At 32.2% G+C, this 21,136-nt stretch overlaps 6 protein-coding genes and 2 pseudogenes across 8 annotated transcripts, besides 1 other annotated feature; 6 read left to right on the forward strand and 2 right to left on the reverse strand.

Annotated features, from left to right (window-relative positions):
* Positions 1 to 715: 715 nt before the first annotated feature.
* On the forward strand, positions 716 to 1,339 carry TVAGG3_0671480 (DNA-7-methyladenine glycosylase protein; the record flags this gene model as incomplete). Its single annotated transcript, XM_001311900.1, has 1 exon — positions 716 to 1,339. One exon carries the CDS (start codon positions 716 to 718, stop codon positions 1,337 to 1,339), a length of 624 nt encoding a protein of 207 aa, XP_001311901.1.
* Positions 1,340 to 1,383: 44 nt separating this feature from the next.
* On the reverse strand, positions 1,384 to 2,511 carry TVAGG3_0671490 (phosphoprotein phosphatase protein; the record flags this gene model as incomplete). Its single annotated transcript, XM_001311901.1, has 1 exon — positions 1,384 to 2,511. The coding sequence occupies one exon, from the start codon at positions 2,509 to 2,511 to the stop codon at positions 1,384 to 1,386; it is 1,128 nt and encodes a 375-aa protein (XP_001311902.1).
* A 714-nt stretch (positions 2,512 to 3,225) lies between these two features.
* Positions 3,226 to 5,316, forward strand: TVAGG3_0671500 (uncharacterized protein; the record flags this gene model as incomplete). Its single annotated transcript, XM_001311902.1, has 1 exon — positions 3,427 to 5,241. One exon carries the CDS (start codon positions 3,427 to 3,429, stop codon positions 5,239 to 5,241), a length of 1,815 nt encoding a protein of 604 aa, XP_001311903.1.
* Positions 5,317 to 12,881: 7,565 nt separating this feature from the next.
* TVAGG3_0671510 lies at positions 12,882 to 13,348 on the forward strand (annotated as a pseudogene). Its single transcript has one exon. A coding segment is annotated over exon 1 (467 nt).
* A 38-nt stretch (positions 13,349 to 13,386) lies between these two features.
* TVAGG3_0671520 (guanylate cyclase protein) lies at positions 13,387 to 14,613 on the forward strand (the record flags this gene model as incomplete). The annotated part of the gene is made up of 1 exon (XM_001311904.1): positions 13,387 to 14,613. One exon carries the CDS (start codon positions 13,387 to 13,389, stop codon positions 14,611 to 14,613), a length of 1,227 nt encoding a protein of 408 aa, XP_001311905.1.
* Positions 14,614 to 14,765: 152 nt separating this feature from the next.
* Positions 14,766 to 15,545, forward strand: TVAGG3_0671530 (guanylate cyclase protein; the record flags this gene model as incomplete). The annotated part of the gene is made up of 1 exon (XM_001311905.1): positions 14,766 to 15,545. One exon carries the CDS (start codon positions 14,766 to 14,768, stop codon positions 15,543 to 15,545), a length of 780 nt encoding a protein of 259 aa, XP_001311906.1.
* A 408-nt stretch (positions 15,546 to 15,953) lies between these two features.
* Positions 15,954 to 16,659: a mobile genetic element.
* Positions 16,660 to 17,106: 447 nt separating this feature from the next.
* On the reverse strand, positions 17,107 to 17,846 carry TVAGG3_0671550 (annotated as a pseudogene). The gene has a single exon. A coding segment is annotated over exon 1 (740 nt).
* Positions 17,847 to 19,228: 1,382 nt separating this feature from the next.
* Positions 19,229 to 20,953, forward strand: TVAGG3_0671560 (RNA binding; the record flags this gene model as incomplete). The annotated part of the gene is made up of 1 exon (XM_001311907.1): positions 19,229 to 20,953. The coding sequence occupies one exon, from the start codon at positions 19,229 to 19,231 to the stop codon at positions 20,951 to 20,953; it is 1,725 nt and encodes a 574-aa protein (XP_001311908.1).
* Between the last annotated feature and the right edge of the window lie 183 nt (positions 20,954 to 21,136).

Raw genomic sequence — 21,136 nt, forward strand, 5'->3', positions numbered from 1 at the left:
ATTTGATGTCTATGATTTACTTTATAGTTTCAGTTCTATCCGTTTTCATGTATAAATCGAAGCAATATGAACCAAAAAAGAACGAAAAAACTACGAAAAACGTCTATTTACTTGCAGCTTATCTATTTTACTCTTTAATTAAGATAATGATTTTTCCTAGGTTCAGATTTTTCATAGATTCACCAGATTTAAATAATATTGCGCTACTCCACACCATTGTATTTTGCTCAGGAACAATGGGAGACATTTGTGGTTATTTTTCTATGAATTGCATCAGGCCACACATTGTATTATGCTTCTCTTCGATGATATTGGCAGGTTTTCTATATGCTTTATCGTTTTTGGTTCATTTTCCATATATTGCTGTTGCAGATTTGACTTTAATTGTATTTATGTTTCATGTAACTGGTTCATTCTTCAACCAATATATTAAGCTATCTATTCTTCATAGAATTATTATTGTTTTTATAACATCATCTGTATTTTTCATGCTTTGTAATGCAAAACCTAATATGATAGCAAATGTTTCATCTTTATTTGCTATAATGATGAATATGTGCTCTCTTATTTTCACTCTAGATTTACCAAAATAAAAATTGTTTGTATCTTTTCGATTTTTTGAATTCGTTTTAATATTACATGCAAGTTCATCTGTTTGTATATTTATATCTTCATTTCCTTTAACATTTCCTTTCATTTTTTTGTTTGTTGGAAAATGAAATCTTCATCGGAAAGAATTGGAAGGGAATTTTTCAAAGACGATGTAGTAGATGTGTCTCAAAAACTCATTGGTAAGCTTCTTTGCAGAAAATTCTCTGATGAGACAATAAAAAAATTTAGAATTAATGAAACAGAAGCATATAGAGGACCTGATGACCTTGCATGCCATGCATCAAAGGGGAAAACAGAGCGAACAAAAGCTTTCTTTTTAGAAGGAGGTCATCTTTATGTGTATATGTGCTATGGTATTCATTGGTTAATAAATATAGTAACTGGAAATGCTGATGAGCCTCAAGCAACCCTAATTAGAGGAATTGAGACTGCTCCAGGGCCAGGTCGTGTAGGTTCACGCTTAGAAATTAGCAAAGATTTGTATGGTATCGATCTTTGCACTTCAGATATCATGTGGTTAGAAGATGATGGTGTGAAATGGGATTATATATCAACACCTAGAATTGGAATTGATTATGCAGGGGAACCATGGATTAGCAAGCCATGGAGATATTATCATGAAACAGAGGAATCTAAGAAAGTGGCTCCTAAAGTTGGAAAACCAAAGAAAAAGAAAATTTCCCAATCTAAAAAACAAAGATTAGCAGATGATTCATATTCAGACTAAAAATTAAGGCGTATATATTTTGTTACATAATAAAAGAATAAATTTTATAACAATACCTTGAATGAATTAGCTCTACGAAGTCTCGTTGGTTTCTGTTGTTCTTTCTTAACATGGAACATTTCTGTTGAAGAATTCCTTGTAAGTCTAGAAAGATTCTTCTCAGGAACAGGTGGAGGAAGAGCATCGGATTTCTTTTTGTTTGGATCCGCATGTAAAGAGAAAATCGAGATTTTCGGTGTCTTTTCATTGAGCTCGATGAATTTATAAGAGTTTTCAGTAAAGAAAACTTTCATAACACAAGATTTTCCTGAAGCCATGAAACTTGGATCAGAAGCAGTAAACAATGTAACAACAGATCTGTCAGTAAGTGGATATTTGTATCCATCAATAGCAACTTGATGACCGCGGACAATCATTTTTAGATGATTCCTTATTAAGAAGCGATCTGAGGATATTTTACCCCATGTAACTGTTTGTCCTCTTGGGTTTCCTCCAAATGTGTAGCATTTTGGATCTGGATCACTCCAAAGAAGATCTGTAATTAAACCACGAAGTGGAACACCAATTGGTCGACGAATTTCTCGGATTTGCTGGACGAAATCAAGATGAGGGGAGATTCCACCATGCACGCAAAAGATGGATTTATTTACAATTGCAGCAAGAGGAAGATAATCAAAGGATTTGATAAATTCTTCATATATAGAAGTGTTTGCTTTCTTGCAGCATTCGCAGTAAAATCCATCTGGCTCGGATTGTAATTGTGCTTCGTGATTTCCTCGAAGTAAACAAATGTTGTTTGGATATAGGATCTTCAAAGCATAAAGGAGTACTATAACTTCAAGCGAGTTTTGACCGCGATCGACGTAATCTCCAAGAAAAACAAACTTAGATGTTGGATTAAGTTGGCCGGCACTTAATGCACGAACCAAATTCACCATTTGGCCATGTAAGTCACCAACGATCGTAACATCGCCATTCATTTCAACTAATGTCTGATCATTCTTGAGCACATTTATGATATAATCCAAAACTGTACGGATAACAGTTGTTGAAACACGTGCACATCCATATGAACTAGTTAGGAAGATTTGGTTAATAACTAATTCAAGCATAGTGCGATTCTTACTATCGATCTCCATGAAGTTTTTTGAATGGTTAAGTTTCTGGACCATTCAATATGTTTATTTCAATTTAAATTTGTCTATGCATATATTAATGGTTTTTATCCTTTGGTGTAAATAATTTGAGGGAAACCGTCACAGTTGTCATTTTTGATGAGCACTTAATATAGATGCACAAATACATTCTATTATTTAGAAGAAAATTTCTGTGACTTTTTACAAAATAATTGTATCAATTTAATGCTAAATTTGAAATCAATTACCTATGTACTATATTCTACAAATATACATCTGTAGAAAAGTAAAAAAGTGTCAATCGCAACTAATTTTCTTCTCAATTTTGAAAATCATGTCAAAAATTAAAATCAGATTTATATCCTCATTACCTTTTCCAACAAATAATATAGATGACGCAGAATCTTTTTAAAGTCGGTCAAACATAATTTTCCTCACTCGATTTTGCGATAATAACTTTATGATTGTGAAACATCAATAACAGCATCAAGAGTACTGATAAAGTTAAATCACCGCAGTAATCCAAATAAATTAACAATCTTTGAGATGATTATATCATATGATATTTCTAAGTTATTTGATATCTATGTAAAAGTCTTAAATATTAAGCTAAATTTATTTAGGACTAACTCATTCAGGAGAACTGTATATCATAAAACTATTGTATTTATCCAATTCATTATGTTGGCTTTGCATAATTGGTAGATTAAACATATTATAAAAGTGTTGGCATACGATTAATAAGCACTCAGATTTTCTAAACCAATGTGGGACTTTTGAGCATGAGATCTTGGAAAATAGTGTCGATATTGAAGTCATCAATCTTTATGCTAAATTTTGAACGATACAATTCTTAATTCTATGTAAGGAGCATACAAGGTAGTAAATAACTTATAATTAATTGATAATGGCGGGTTTTCTAAAAAACGGTTTTTTCCTCGTTAGTGCAAAATGAGTAAAATTCTTTCAAGGGGTTTCCGGCAGCCCTTTGAGTTTCAAAGACAAGGTCCGCTAGCACGACCACCTGGTGGACACAAGCCAGATTTCACTTTAACTGGTCCGACAACGCAAATTACAAAAAATCCTCAACAAACTACACAACCTGTAACAAAAACAAACAAAAACAAAACTGTAGCGCTTGATACACTCTTTCTTGTTGATATTCTCGGTACATCACACTTCGAAAACGTTCAAGAAATCGATGCATCTTCAAAACATCTGAATTATATTGATCTGACGGCATTAGGAATGCTATCAACTCTTGAGAAAGCAGATTTCAGTGATAATGCACTGCCACTTGAGCCATTTGCTATACTTCCAAAATTAAAAGAATTAGATCTCAGCTGCAACTCACTCAGATCGTTTGATTACAAGTCATCCGAGACAATGAGTGGTGATGAGAGAGCCTGGCCATGCCTCGTCTCTCTAAACCTCAGTTTTAACAACTGTGGACGATCAATTACAGATTTACAACTTATTACACATCTAACAACATTAAATCTTTCACACAACAATCTCACATCATTGCCATCTAATCTTATGCACTTTACATGCCTTACAAACCTTGATTTGACCGGAAATTCTTTGAATTCTGAACCAGCGTTTTTCTCATTGGCTACAATTCAATCTCTACAGACACTTATATTAGACAAGAACGGAATCTTCCATATTCCAAAATTCCAGTTCGGATTTGAATCTCTTGCTCATATCTCTTTACGTGGCAACTCAATTGAAATGGCCGACGACATTACATCACTTGCAGACCTAGAGCTTCTCGAAGACGTAAATATTTGCGATAATCCTTTAGTTCTTCGTCCAAAACAATTACCTATCGCCAGACAAGCATTTAACGCCGCAAATATCGATCTACGAACTGATGAACCACTTCCTGCAGTGGTCAGACATACTTTAAACGTTGCTACTCTTCGAACAATTCCATTAGATCCTTTAACGCTTCCTTCGTTCACAAAACAACATATAAACTCTCTAAACAGACAAAGTGCCGCTATTAAATCAGCCGACAAACTACTAGAAAAGACAGATGAAACTAAATCTGTCGATTCTATGTCAACTCCTTTACAACAGACCCAGAGTACAAGTCTAAAGTCAACAACAAGTGTTGCTACAACTGAAGATGACATTTTCATGACAGCTTTCGGTTCAATGGCGAATGAACCTCCACAATTCCAGCCTCCTCCAGAACCAGAGCCACAAGAACCCGAGGAAGAGGTTGCTGAAGAGGAGCAGCCAATTATTAGCATCTGGAATGAAGTTCCTGTCGTTAATGCAGAACGAAGAAAGAAATTAAGTGGCCGAACACGCGGAGAATTCATGACAGCCTTTCGAAGATTGGAGTTTGTTGTTTCTCATCCTGATCTGCGCCTCAAACCGAAGAAAGACGAGAAGGAAAAGACACAAGAAGAACAAAGGTCACAAACAGCAAATTCCGAACAGAGTTTGTCCGAAAAAATCGCAGCGGAAAGGGAAACATCGATTCTCCAGCCAAAACCGGCCACGGCCACTTCAAAGAAACCAAAAGAAATTGCTCAAAAACTTGCTGCAAGGACAGAGTACACGAAATCGGAAATCCAACAGATGCTCAAGTCTATGTCGGACAGGCTTGGCATCGTGGAGAGAGATCTTCACGCAACAGACGAATCTGGTCAGTCTGCAGTTGATATCGCGATTGATCAGAAGAATTTCTCGGAACTTCACAAGAAATACGAAGTTATCAGAGCAGAACTTATCAATACTCTCAACTCTTAAGTTGTTTTTCTTTTTCTTTTTCTATCCATGTTTCTAATTTTTTTGTTTTTTTAATTTTCTTTTTCTTTTTATTTATTTATTGTAAAAATAGATGTTTTAATACTTATAGATTATAGATTTTTACTTATGGCTAGCAAGCAAGTTCAAATTCAAATACCGTCCGAGGAATGCTATCAAAACATGATCGGCATATATACAAACCACTGGCAGAGCGTCAAAATTATAATTTTTTATTTAATAAATAAATACTTAATAACTAACTAAAGTTGCCTCAAAATCTCGATTGAAAGACATTGAATTTAGTTTTGAGAAGACTGTTTTTCATTTTGAGAATTATTAATTAGCATATAATTATAATCATATTGTATGAAGTTATCAATTCTCTTAAATTTTGAAAGCTTAAGAAATTTAAAAGCACAAACAAATATATATTATTAAAATAATGGTATTGATCAATTTGAAAAATTTTGAAATTTTGAATACGAATTTTAATGTAAACTTTAATAGTTGTAAAAGAATAGGAAACATCACAGATGGCAACTTAGATTAATGAAAAGTTGGAATTTTTTCAATAAAATTTTATTCATGAAAAAAGATGCATGAAATACAATAATAGTAATATAGATACGTTATACAACATGTTACATAAGTGATCACTATAAGCATAATAGCTTTAAACAAAATAATCATATCAAAATTTGTATCTGTAAGCAGCAAGAGTGTTATATCCTAATATTAAGTGTAACTACTTATTAGACAATGAATACAATATAATGTATTGATTAATAGGCTAAAGAAAAAAAATTATATCCTTCAATTTGGACAATCCGAAATTTTTCTTAATTAATTGAATTACATATACATTAATTTACAATTAAGTGATATCAGCGATAAACTTATATGCACGTTTAACTTTATCAGATTTCAAATGAAAACATGGATTTCATTGCATGTTTTTCAATACTAGCTCCAGAAAAATGATACAAAGATGAATAAATAGTAATGTCCCTAAAATAAGGTACGAAACAAAAAATTATCAACAATATACTTAATTTCGGCTATTATGATAAAAAGTGAATATATCAAAAACATTTATTCCATCATCTTGTTATCTGTACCTCACCACGGACTAATATGAAGAGAGATCAATTTCCAAAATTTTACCAAAAAGAGATTAGGCCTAATTTTTTTGGCCAATCTTTATGATTTGTTATACAGATACTAGATCTACTACTCCCCAAAACAATTCATTTTTTGAATGACCCCTTTTTTAGGTTTTCATTTTATGAAAAATGCCAATATTATACGATTATTAATATATTTATTTTTTTGTTCTCAATAAAGGTATTCAAAAGTCAATATAAACCATTCAAAATTGAGAGGAAACTCATTGAGAGGCTCGGAATTCGAGTAGTGAGGAAGGGTACATTTTGAGAGCCAAAATTTCAAATCCCCTCAATATTTCAAGCCCTTCAAAACTGGTGAAGTCAAAGGACTTTATTCAATTTTTTGATTGAGATTCACTCAATATTGAGGAAGAAAAACGATAAGGAGACTTTAAGTAGGAAAATGGGTTTATTTATATAATTAAACAGCCATAACGTATTTAATTATTCGATGCTTCAGTCTCTTAGATTTGTTAATTTAGTGTGATTTTCATCTCCATTCAGTAAGGTATCAGTTTTTACAATTGAATTTCACTATTTGAAAAAGCATCAGAGTATTGATTCAATTGATTATAGTGATTTATATCACACTTATCATCTTCGTCTTAATATTAATATTGCCAATTTATCACTTTCCTTACATTTTGGTGGTTGTTTCATTTTGAACTTACAAGAAAAGTCGTCACCTTCAAATGGATTTCCACTATAATTGAAATCTGGATTGGTGGTATTTATTGTTTCATCACCTAGAATAAATACAGACTCCTCACCAGTAGTCATTGAATTAGTATTAAATGATGTTTCCGAATCAATAAAAATTCTAGTATTACTCTCAATAATTAAATTATTGACGCTAACGTATGAACTAGTGAATGTATAATGAATCTACAAAAATCAAAATATTGATTAAGCGTTTGAAAACTGAAACTCCCGTTAAATAATATCATATTATTGTGATTAGTGTTGACAGATGTGTCTATAAACCAAAAATCGTTTACTGTGTTGTTATGTAAAACAATAAGTTGATTTGTTGAAGTATGTTTACCTTTGCAAAATGCCAATGAGCAATTGTGAGTGGTATCTGACGCTGAATTCAACGTAATATTACAAGTTTGAATTAATATTTGGCCAAAGAGTGTTATAATCGAGTCTGTATAATAACATTTATGAATGGATCCCGATTTGATGATGTTTCGTTTGCTAGTTTGAGTATATGAGTGACAATGTTTTGTATTAAAGTGGTTTGTGGAATAAATGTAATTTTGGATGATATCGCCGTTAGATGTGATAGATATTGATGATGGATTTGATGAATCGCTGTTGTGAATGAATTGACAATACTCAATAAGAGTGTTAAATTCTGAGTCTGGAACATTGATTAAAATAGGGACTTGTTCGAAGTTTCTAAATGTAGAATATTTGATATAATTATTACTTTCTGTGCTAAACGGACTTTTTTTTGCAAAGATGTAAAACTTATAATCTTTATCTTTAAAAAATTCTCTCCAAGAATGATGTAAATGAGTGCTTGATTCCTGTGTAGAAGGGTTAGTAATCCAACATAAAAAATTAATTACAGTTGGGATGAGCATTCATTCAAAGAAAAAATGTAGCAAAATTTGACACTTTACAAAGAAAAAAAATATAATTTATTCTTTTTTACATAATACAAGTTAAAATGTATATGTCGCATTTTGGTGCATAAATATAAAGCTGAAATTTATTTTCTCTCGTTGAATTTGTTTTTTTTTCCTAAGGTGATTTTGACGAGTTAGTATCACCAACATTCTACCTTATATGCCTCATACTTACATATTGAGTTTCAAATCAAGACGCATGTTGGATTTTTGTTGGACTACCTTTAAATTTATAAGATTTTCATGATACAATCAAAGTTTATAACATGAATACTTAATTCCTTAATTTATGCTCATAAATCTTAAAATTTTGTTGGAAAATTGATGAAATAAATTATTTTCATTGAAATAATCAATTATCTCCTTCTAATAATAAGTTTTGATGAATCGTTATTATTTGGGCAAATGCATTTCTTTATTGCTGCTTTGCAATAATAATTATTATCGAATATAACTTCATTTATATCTTGTGGACCCGAATCTGTTGAAATATCTATCCTTTCATTGGAATCAATAATGATTTTTTCTTTCGTGTTTAAAGTCGTACTTTGAATAGTAATGTATCCATCAGTTGTAGGAATTTCAAAAGAATTAGCCTCTATGAAAGAATTTAGCATTGTTAAGTTTGAATCTACATATATGTTAACATCGTTTTTGACTTGAGCGAAGATTTCCTGTAGAAAACAGCTTTCAGTATTGATAAATAGCGATCCACCTTTAATTATAAAATATCTGATCTCAAGCAGTGGAGAATCTGCAACCAAAAGTAGCTTTAAAGAATTTTCATCAATTAATTTTATATCCTTTAAAGTTGTATTAAATCTAGATTGTAAATGCATTTGATATGATTCATAATTGCAATGCGTGATATTAATCGATTCAATGTTATTAATAGAAGTGCATAAATGCAGTTTATATTGTTTGTATTGGTATTTGAATGATAAATAGTTGGATCTAGATGGTCAGTAGAACATATTCGATTTTGAATGATTTTTCCTAGCGTTTTAATAAATATGCATGATAGTTGTGATGGATCACTATTATTTCGAAAATGACAATCTTCAATTAAAGTATGAATAGGAGGAAATTCTGAATTTTGGCTATTTATGTATATTGAAACATTTTGCATGTTTGCAAATGTTGAACACTTGATGAACGTGTTGGTATTTTGAGCGAAGGGTCCTTTTTGCACGAATACGTACAAATTTCTTGGTTCGTCTTTAAAAAAACCATACCAAGATTGATGAATATGATGGTTTATGTAAGGGTGATCATTTATTGTACGAATAATGGATACCCAAAATCTAAAAAGATTCAAAGTTAATGAAAAATATCGGCTTTTTTTGCCATTGTGAAGATAACCTTTTTCAATTTCTTCGTTATCTAAAAGTATTGCTTATTACAAGGATGTCGATTTGTCCACTTTAGGGTTTATTTCCTCCTCCAAATTGTAATACTTCTAAATTTTTGTCCCCTATATTTGGAAAATTAGAGTCTCAAAAATTCGGGCGGTTCTAAAATGTCCCCAAATGGCATTCTTACTTATTATGAGTATTCAGAATTCATGTATATGAATAAAAAATTTGATCAATTAATCTTATATAACTTGAAAGCTATTGTCCAAGGATACTATAGTTGAGTTTTAACTAAACTTTAAATATTTGCAATGATCAGATAATAACTAATAAATGATCATTTAATCTGATATTTATTAGTCTAAGAGCCTTATTATTTATAGTAATACTTTAAGAATAAAATATTACATTTTGGTGATTATACAATCACGTTTCAATAAATAGGAATTATTCATATTTGTATGCATAATCAAAATATTATAACTATTTTAATATAATTACAAATGGTTACATTACATTTGCAATACAGAGATCTAAAATATTTTCTCTTTTCTTCGGTTTTACAAGGGAATGAGAAATTGACCCTGTTTCAAAAAGATATTTATATATATATGAAAAATATTTAATGATTTCATGATTAAATAATGTGTATATAGAATGCAATTATATTGATTGACTTATTTTCAAGTCTGATCAGATTTGTTAATCAATTATTAAATAACATCAAATTTAAAGTTTTTTGAATCGAAACACTTTATAAATAGCATATGCTAGTATTTGTTTTGTGTTTGATTTTTTGATTCTAACTACTTTGACGAAAAGTAAAAATTAATTAAAAATAGTTGCAAAAATTAATATGATTTTCGTAATGCTTAGTAATATTGGTACTTGTTGGACATTTCAATTTAACGAAAAATATGGTTGCTATTGAATATTCAGATTGAAAGGCATTTAAATGAATAATTGATGAATTTTGGAGCTTAACATATTTACAAAGGGGACCAACTGTGCAGTTAATTTTATTGAGAAAAACCGTTATCTCACAATTATATTTCGTTTCCCAAATCTGGGAAAAGTTTTATATTTTATAGATGTATGCTAAACTTGTATTTCAATTTTTACTAATAAAAGTATGATAATTCAAAACTGCCATTGAATGAAAAACATAATGCAAATTTCAATTTTCCTTTCAAAATTTGAATAGTTATTGTTAAATATTCTTATGTTTAATTGACTATCGATCATCAATGCTAATCATTTTTAATGTTGTAAAATTCAATTACAAATTTCATTAACTTTTGAAGTTAGATTGTTCTAGTAATATAGAAACAAATATCACCGATAAAATATTTCATTTTCGCCTAAAAAAGCTTATCTCAAATTTTTGATGAGTTCATTTTTTTTGAAAACTGTGGTTTAAAATGCATTCAAATCTTTAACTGGGTTGCTAGTTTATACTTCTCGTATAGATAATGTAACGGAGACGTTTCGTAATTTGTTTCGTATTAGATAATACTCTCAAAAATTGTGATATTTTTCTGAGCTGCATTAAATCGATGTATTTTTATTTCCTTACTTGATAAATAATAATTTCATTTAACAATAATTTTTCTTTTGAATAATCAAATCTGAACTATTCTCAAAATTTGAAAATCATAGGATAATAATACCTTTTGCAGCTGCGTTCAGCCCTAAAACATCATTTAAATAATTAATTATTTTCCTTTGAAATTCAATTTACTCAATATTTTGATGTTAAATTCCTTAAAAATTGAATCAAATTAGTCAATTCACTTCTCATGGAAGATGCTCTGACATCTACATCAGTAACTTATACCGACTTTGCTTCTTCCTCAATCTCCAAGTATGCAGATCTTATTGACATTCCAATCACTACACGTGTTATCGATTATTTGATATCTCTCTTCAATTACTTTGATATATATGCCCCAAGAATACCATTAATTTACTCCGTTGTTACATGCATTCGATTCTTCCAACTAATTGGAGGTGCCTTCTTCTCTGCCAACACGGATTCTTTCCTTCCAGGTACATTCGCATACAAGGTAATGTCAATCATTACTGTATTGTTCCATATTGTCCCGTTACAGTACAGATTAGGAAAGGCTGCCATCATTTTATACTCGATTAACTCGGTACTGATTGTATTTGTTGTTCACTTACTTGTTACAGCATATTCTTATAAAAAGACGAGCAAAGTTCCAAAGATATCTTGCATTATTTTGTCAATTTTTAATGCAGTTGGTCCATACACGTTAATCCCGATTGTTGCTCAATACTCAGGCCAAACATTATCCGCTATCATACAAGGAACCGTTAAACCTAATCTTAAAGATCTTTTGGCCTTAGTGATTTCGTTTATTAACATCTTTCTCTTTAATTGGATCAATATTAAGGCATATTCTATATCACTGGTGTTTAGAATGTGTTCGTTCCAGTCAATTGAAGGTTCCCCACAAAACAAATTATTTATCACAACAACATTTGTAACGTTAGTTGCTGCATTAACGACATACTTCACCGCAATCCCATCTGCAGCAATGATAGCCATCTCAATCTTGTTCTTTATCTATTGCACGACAACTGTATTTAATTGCGGTACGTTTATTAAACAAAAGCATCAAGTTATGGTCCTTGGTGGTTCGATTCTTGGTATAGAACTATGTATTGCTAACTTGATCATTATATTCTTAAAGAAACCATGGAACGCCGCATTTTTCCTTGGTTTTGGTGTTGCTTCAGTTATAACATTTGTTTTGACGGAAGTTTTCATCAAAAGGAAAGGAAGAAGAGAGTTACAGATATTAGATGAAATTGATGACACAAAAGATATCTCATCCATCAGAACTAAGAACAAATTCAAACAGTTACTTGCTACAGGATTCACTTTTTCACATCCAGTTTGCATTAACTTTAATATTTTCAAATTAGCTGTTGAAGAATGGAAATTGGATTGTGATGTTTGGTCAGTTTATGCAAAGTTCATTTCCATCTATCCAGAGAACACAGGAACATTATGTTTTATTGCTCAGAACATTGTAATCTCAAGTTAAACACAAACTTGTCAAATATCATTTTGAACTCAGCTGGATACATCATGAGAACAAGAGAAACAAAGTTTACTCCACAGTTAAAGACAAGAATCTCAAAGTTATCAAAGAATTTCAATAAAACAAAGACAAGACTAAGAAATATTTGGGATTTAGTTCTTCAAGGAAACATAAATGAATTGAATTTTGCCATCAAAAGAACAAAAGAATCAGTTGATGATTGCGAAAGAGAAATTGATCATTTAGTCATGACATATCCAAATAACAGATTTGTTGCAAGACAAAAATTAATCTTTTTAAGTGAAGTAAAAGGAGATCCAGTAAATGCAAAGCAATCTATTGATGAAATCATTAAACTTCAAAGAGGAATTGCAATCAAAGAAGATACAATCCATGAGTTAGGAATGATGGCATTTCCTAATATTCCTGATTATTGCAATGATTCAATGAGTACTGGAAAGACAATAAATGAAAACGAGTCAACAACTAATGATGAAACAGTATTTGATGATACGGTGAATTTCGAAGCTATTGAATCAATTTCTAAACAAATTGATAATCATGAAGTTCCAGCAATTCACTATATCTACAAATCAGCATGGCTTTGTTTCATTTTATTGGTGTTCTTGCTATTAGTTTCAATGATTATTGTATATCAATTCTACGCAGAAGCTTATTCAAAACCAATTTACATGATGCAAGGAATTGCAAAAACAAGAAACATCATAACAATGTTGACTGCTTTTGCTGGAAGATTTTTGTTCCAAGTCTTAGATGATCCAAAGAATCCAGGTTCAAAATTAATGGGTCCTTTAGACTATTACCTAACTTTAATATGGATAGCTATGGAGATAATAGAGATACAGAAGCAATCATGAAATTCATAGCTGCAAAAGTTTCATCATCAACAGAATTAATGACAGACATCATTCCTTATAAACCTAATAATGAATATATGGAAAATGTCAGAAAATTGTTATTTGAAAACAACATTAAGTTCTTCTTCTATTTGAACAATACTTATTGGGAAGAATCAACGACAACAGCAACAGAGATTTCCTATATCATTTCAAATCATGTTGGCAAACTATTAGACATGGATAGCGATGATGCGGGAGTTGCAAACGGTCCTGATTCATTGATCATAAGAAATAACAATAACTATCCAACAACAGCGATGAATGAAGCTCTTAAATCAATGATCAATTATTTGATTGCTCTCAATGAGGACTATCAGAAAATATTCATGATCATTATGATAGTCATTATTTGTATCAATGTCATTGTTTATCCTATTGTTTACTTCACACAAATAAAAAAGTTAAGAGAGAACAGATATGAAGTTTTACAGTTAATGACAACTTTACCTAAAACTGTAATATCAGGAATTTCTGCTTCTCTTAACAAAATTAAAGATGAAAAGACAGCAACACAAACAATGACAATAACAAACACATCATCAAATCCAAATTATGAGCAAAACAGACAAGAAGAAAGCATCATTAAATTGTTTACTTCTATTTCAGATGGAACATCAAAAGCATCAATAGAAACAAGCATTTTGATTTTGATGATAATTATTGTTGCTTTATCTTGTGTCAGCTATTATCTTGGAATGAACTGTTTCATGGTTTCTTCCAATAATTTGGTATTTAACTGTCATCATATTAACTATTTGTTTGGATCAGTTACTTATTTATTTGGTGTTTGTGCAAGAATTTTCAAAGTTTCATTAGCAACTTGTGATGAATCATTTAAAGAATCAATATTAAGTATTGATGATGAAATCCAAAATATTCAAAGAATTTTGCCATATTTAGTTAACTATTTCCAGTTCATTCGTCTTGGAGGTGAAGATAGAAGAGAAGTTCCATTCTCTGAAATGAGTACTACAATCAATACTGCTTCAGATTTATTGACATGCACTGTTGGATTAACTCCTCCTAAGACAGTTATGGAAAGTGTTCATTGTTTAACTTCTGCAATGCAATTTATTGTTTCAACTGGATTAATGAAGAAATTCTATAACAATATGCTATATAGTATCTATCCAGATCCTAGAGATGTCTCATTGCAGCAATTATGGCAAATAGGACCCATTGAATTATATCAAACATTTTCTATCCAGCAGAAGAAAAATTAATTCCAATTATTGTTGAAAACCTTCACAGTCAGGGTGATAACTTGATAGAATACAACGTTATCTTCATCATATTGACTTTAATTCTGACAATTATTATTTGTGCAATTGCTTTTAACGAAGACAAATTACTTAAGTTTACATTGAAGTTGTTCATGAGATGTCCAGCAACAACAATTCTCAACAACCAGAGAATCATGGATCTCATTTCAGGCCACTATAATTATAAGAATGATGACAATTCCGAAAAACATGTTTGGTTCACAAATGAAGTTGTAAATAAATTGAATGATGTTGTAATTGTTTGCCAAGAAGAAACAAGTAAAATTATAACAGTTAATGCAGCTTTCGAAGAATTATTCGGCATCAAACAACAGGATATTGAAAACACTCCAATCAAAGATTTCTTTACAGAAGAAAGATTCAAATATGATGAAAATATAGACAGAGTTTTCACAAAAACAACAGATTTAGTTTTTCTCAACAAGTCAGGGAATAATGTTTATTTGGAGTTTTCAACATCAGCGATATCAGGAAGAAGAATTTATTCAGGAAGAGATCAAACACAAATTGTTATGCATGAAAAGCTTATTGTTGATGAGAGGAAGAAATCAGATGCTATGCTATCAAGTATTTTACCACCAATGTTAGTTCCAAGATTTCAAGCTGGAGAAAAGAATATTTCTTTCAGTGTACAAAGTGCAACAGTTTTATTCTTGGATGTTGTTGAATTCACGCCATGGTGTGGTTCTCATGATGCTCAATATGTCATGAGAATGTTAAACATCATGTTCAAAGAATTCGATGCGATAACAAATGCCCATAAAACAATGACGAAATTATGGGAAATAAAAAAATTACTAAATATTGTATTCATACAAATATATTATTTTAAAGGAAAAATAGATGCTGATAGAAACGATGAAAAATTTTGAAAACTTTACAATTAATTTATGTTCGTTAACCACAGAGCTTGCAATCCAAAGCTCACGTTAGACTACAAGAGTCATGAAGTCTCATACTAAGGGATATCCAACATATATTTTAATAATCTAATGTTTGTGACAAATATTCAACATAAAATTAAGTTTTCGTTTCGTTACAAGGCATTCATACTTTGGAGATATCATATTTAATGTACAGAAAAGTTAATATTAAACAATACATGCTAAAGAATTAATAAATAAGATAATAAAATAAATTTATACGTAATTACTTTCATTTAATATGCTTTATGCTGTATAATATTGATTAAGAGGCATTAAAAGGTTCCATAGTCTGCTTTTATAGGTAAGATTTTTGATAAAAATTTAAAATTTTGAAAAATGATGAGAAAAGGAAAAAAAAGGTAAATGAGAGCAAGAGGAGGGAAAAAAAAGAAAAAGAAAAGAAAGGGAAGGGAAAAATAAAAGAAAGAAGGACATATAAAAATTTAGATGCGCATTCTTAATGCCGAGGCGGCTTGCCGCCGAGGCGCGATTTTTTTAGGCCTCTACGGTAACCCGGCAATGTTTTTTTAAATCTTGTACAGCCCTAGAAATACTTAGGCCAATCCCTGTGGGACCCAGTGGTAACTTTCCATGGAAACCACTCAGTGGGAACATTTTTTATTTTTGACGGAAAAAATTCTAAATATTTTTTTCATTTTTTGATTTTTGAATTTTTTTGGAATTAGAGAATAAAATTTAAAGCGATAGATATGCTTGATTATTCAAGATATTGATATTAAATCAGAAATCAATGGTAAATAAAGAGTTTTATAAAAACTTACCACGTGGTAAGATGAAGTGACCACAAATTGGGTTGTGGTACATAAAAATTACCACAAAATTGAGAACTTTTCCCACAAATTGAGAATTTTTACCATAAAATGAACGATGGATATCCACGAAAGTTACCACAACTCACTTCTCGCGCAAAATATGTTTAATATTACATATTAAATACATTTATCAACATTAATTATTTTGAATTGTGGTAAAACGATATGTCACATATTTTTTTATAAAAATTTGTAAAAATGTTTATTTTAATTTATATAATTAAATAAAGTCTTTTCAGGGGGTTATACCGTGATATTAGCCTTGTACCGAAAAAAAGTGACGGGCAATGCCGTAAAATAATATTTTATTAAAAATTTTTTGGTGGAGAATTGGAAAATTTTTGTTGGAAAATTGGAAAATTTTCCTAATCATTTGGACTATAACCTGGCATATTAGGGAGTTTTGTCAACAACTCAGTGCTGGGATCAAGATAGTTTGTAATCCAAAAGTAGAAACGTTCCTTGGTGTCTTGTTCTGGCTTCCTGCAAAATCTTGATTTGCAGGATTCTCTTAATATTGTCAGAAATTGCGCAATCATGTCCATCATCGTCAATTTCTTCACCATTGATGTTAATACGACGATTACGGTAATTTCTTTTCTCTTGCAATTCTTTTTCTGCAGGAGTCAATTCACGAACATACTTATTATGTTTGAGAGCTTCTACAGAACAAGGGCAAAGACCGAGCGGCGGCAACAGCATTTTGAACCGTTCTTAATGATACTGATTCTTGCCATGCGCTAATAAATGAGTAGATAATGCGTAGCGCATCATTGCAGCATTGCTGTTGAACTCTTGCTTCGGTGCCTTAAATGTAATCTCTCAGATAATCCGTGAATTTGGACTTAATCTTTTGGCAATGCCAACATCAAATACTTGTAAATGTGTGTTGTATGTGCGGGAAGAACAATTAATTTGATGTTGGCACTTGCCAAAAGGAACAATGCCAGAGGATTCTCGCGGCTGAGTGTCCATCACACACAATGAGAGCAGGCTTGTCACGTATATATTCTGGCTTCTCTGGCGTTCAAAGTTAAGCCACTCGATGAAGAAAATGCAATACAATAAGAATACAACTACTGTTCACCCAGCCTTTTGGCGTAGAAGTAAACCAACAATGTTTTCGCGCTGGAATACTTTCAGTTCTCTAGGTAGTTCTGCAATACATGGGAGAACAAAGAGAGGTGGGACAGATTTGCCTGTCATTGAGCATCCGCATAAAGCTGTAATGTGCGAAAGTTTGGAATTCCTTTGGCGATCATATGCTCTATCTCCTCAGGTAATGCAACTTTCTTCTTCTTAAATTTGTTTATGAATGTTTCATCGATACTAAAATCAACTCCTCTGGAGTACTTTCGATTGTTTCACGATGTTTATCGTAGAATTCTTCGATAATTCTTGGTTCACACGCCATGTATCTTGATTCTTCAATCTCTTGGCATGCCTTAAGCTTGCAATGCAATTGCTGTAAAATATGGTTAACATAAGGTCTCGATACATCATCACCAACCAAGAGTATTGATAACTTCTTCTGCAAGAGTAGGACAATTAATCTCAAGAAGGAATCTGTAACCATAATCTCTTCTGAGCTCTTTCAACTTGAACGCCTCGTCAATAATGTCAGCTGCTTCTAGAGCTTCACCTTTGTAAGCAGAATCTTCGATAATTTCTTTTAAAGTGAGCTGATCACGCTCGCATAGGTATGGATCTGCACCGCCATGATTCCCTTTTTCCCAGTATAGACCTAATGCAGCTCTTTTAAGTGCAGTAGCAATGAGATTGGATGTAAAAGTTCCGAGATCTGGGTATTCTTCCTCCCATGCAAGCTTAGTTTGACTATATGTCATACCTTCGGCGCGACAATTGATGATAAACTTTTGTTGTCTACCAAGAAATTCGACTGTGAGAAATTCCATTTTTAATTTTAAACGAGCACTTGAGCCACGTTTTATCTGACTTCACCAGCCAAAAAGCCCCTGTACTAAGTGTCATGTTTTTGTTTATTTTAAAGTTTCTGCCATGTAATGGTTTACATTGCAAATTTTTTGAATACTTTACGTCACCATAAAATGGCAGTACAAGGCTAGTTTATCGGTACAAGGCTCTTGAAATGACTTTAATAACATCGTTTAAGGTTAATCATTTTTTATGTCAGTTTTGGATGAGTTCAAGATTTGTCTAGTAGCGTGGGTCTATTTTCACCCAGCCATAAGGGACACGTATATTAGAGAATTTCATGGTATATGCCTGTAAACGACATGAAAAACTATTCTCAATTATTTCCCAGAGGATGCCTGCGTATCTACCCTAAAATATCCGTGATAATTCTCTAAGAATAACTCCATTTCAGTTAATAGGAAAGTATGCAACTTATAGAGACTTTGAAGGAAATTCTTTTGAGACTTCACTTGAATCCAGAACTAATATTTTTTTGAAAAAAAAATCACTAAAGTCAATATGTATGAATACGTTTCCAAGTTCCCTCGGAGTTCCATTTGATAACTTCCAATTTCGAGTTGTGCTCAATTTATGATTGATGAGGAAATATCGGGACTATTGTCAAGAAATCAGAAAGACTTAAAACAAATATGGTTATTCAATGAATTATATTGAAATGGGTTCTTGCAATTACAACAATTACCTCAATTTAGTCGGAATTCACTTGATATTATCATTTAACATACGAATGAAAACCGACGGAGATCATAAATCAGAAGTATTTCGTAGTTTGATAACAATGCAAAATCTATACGATATTGAGAAGATGTAAAGTGAAGAGAAAATTTTATTGAGAGAATGAAAGGGTTCCGTAGAGTCCGTTTTGAACCAAAAGAGAACGGCATACATGTTGCAAATCTTCCACCAACAGTAACTGTTGAGTTTTTAAAGTCCTTATTCTCTGAAGCAGGCACAGTAATAAACGTTATCCTTAAACAGAAGCCTACATCATGCTATGCATTTGTTGATTTTACTCTACAAGAAGAGGCAGAAACTGCTGTACGTGATTTCAACTATACAAAGCTAAATGGAGAAACAATTATTGTTACAAGAACAACAGCACCAGTTGTAAGTGCAATTTCATCTGGACAAGGAAACTTATTCATCAAAGGATTAGATGAATCTATTGATTGCTTACAACTTCACGAATTATTTGCAAATTATGGAGAAATCGTTTCATGCCGTATTCCAACTCTGAATGGACAGCCACGTGGATTTGGATATGTACAATTCCTTAAACAAGAAGATGCAGAGCATGCTATGAAAGAACTTGCTGATTCTACAGTTAATGGAAAACCAATTCAGATCGGTCCATTCCTCAAGCGCTCTGAACGTCCACTTAGTGCTGCATTCCAGAATAACTTAGACTCATCATTTACCAACGTATTCGTTAAAAATCTCCCAGATAACATCAATACTCTTCTTTCGCTCTTAAGACTCTTCCACGAGTTCGGAGATGTTACGTCAGCACGTATTGTACCAGAAAGACACATCGGATACGTAATGATGTCTGAACATGAAGCTGCAGTTCGAGCTGTCGTTGGCCTTTGCGGAAGAACAATTTTCGGAAAGCGTCTTTCAGTTTGCCGCTCCCTTTCTCCAGCTGAAAGAGCCAATTTCATCAAAAAGCCAATTGAAGAAGTTGATCTCCCAGCAGATTCCGCAAACAAAGACAAGCCAACTCCAGAACAAACACCAAGCTCATTACTCAAGCAGCCAGAAGACACTTTAGCCAAGGCTGTTGGTTCAATTGAAATGAAAGAGAAGCCATTAAGGGAAGCTCAGCAACAAAAGCAAACCCAACAACAATCCCAGCCAGCACCAAAGCCAGCTGCAGCTCCAGCTCAGCCACAATCACCTGCTCCACCACAAGCACCTTTAATTGACCCTGTTCTCTACCAGCAACAAGTCAATTACTACTACCAACAGCAGATGATGCAGCAACAGATGATACAGCAGCAAATGTACGGTAATCCAGTGCAGCCAATGCAACCTCCTCCACAAAGAGGTCCTTTACCGATCAACCCCCAATTAGTACAACCTCCCCCTCAAATTCCAGTACAAGTCAGTGTAGAACCACCTTCATCGAAACCAGCACCAAAACCAGTTCCAAAGCAGCCACAACAACAAAAGGAGAAGACAACAAAGGCTACTTTCGAACCCCCGCCAAAACAACAAGCTCCAATTCCATCTCCTACTGATATCATGGTATCTTCTCCAAAGACAATGATAAAACTTGTTCCTACTAAGGAAGATGTACTCGCTAAGCCTCCTCCACCATCTGTTCCTGCAAATACTCCTCAATCTAATTCCCAATCTGACCAGGATCAAGAACCAGAGCCAGAACTGGCTTCAGGTTCACAGAGTGACTCTGGAAATGATATTCCTCCAGCTAAACCAGCACCAGCTCCAGCACAACCGATTGGAAACACAAGAACTCGCCAGGAGTATATTTCTTCGAGCGATGATGATAGACCAGTTGCATCCCCAGCAAATCCATTTGGATTTATGGGCCAGAAATAAGTAACTAACAAAAAATAACAGATTTTATTATCTGATTTACGGATTTTTATAACAAAATAACATAATCAAACAACAAAGAACTTAATTGCTTTGTAAACATTCTTGATTTTTTAAATTCTTTTTATTGGCGGGAGAAATTTTTTAATTGAATAGTTTACAACAATTCAATGAGCTTTATCAAAT

This window comes from Trichomonas vaginalis, chromosome III (genome assembly GCF_026262505.1).
Source record: "Trichomonas vaginalis G3 chromosome III, whole genome shotgun sequence".
NCBI classification, from domain to species: Eukaryota; Parabasalia; order Trichomonadida; family Trichomonadidae; genus Trichomonas; species Trichomonas vaginalis.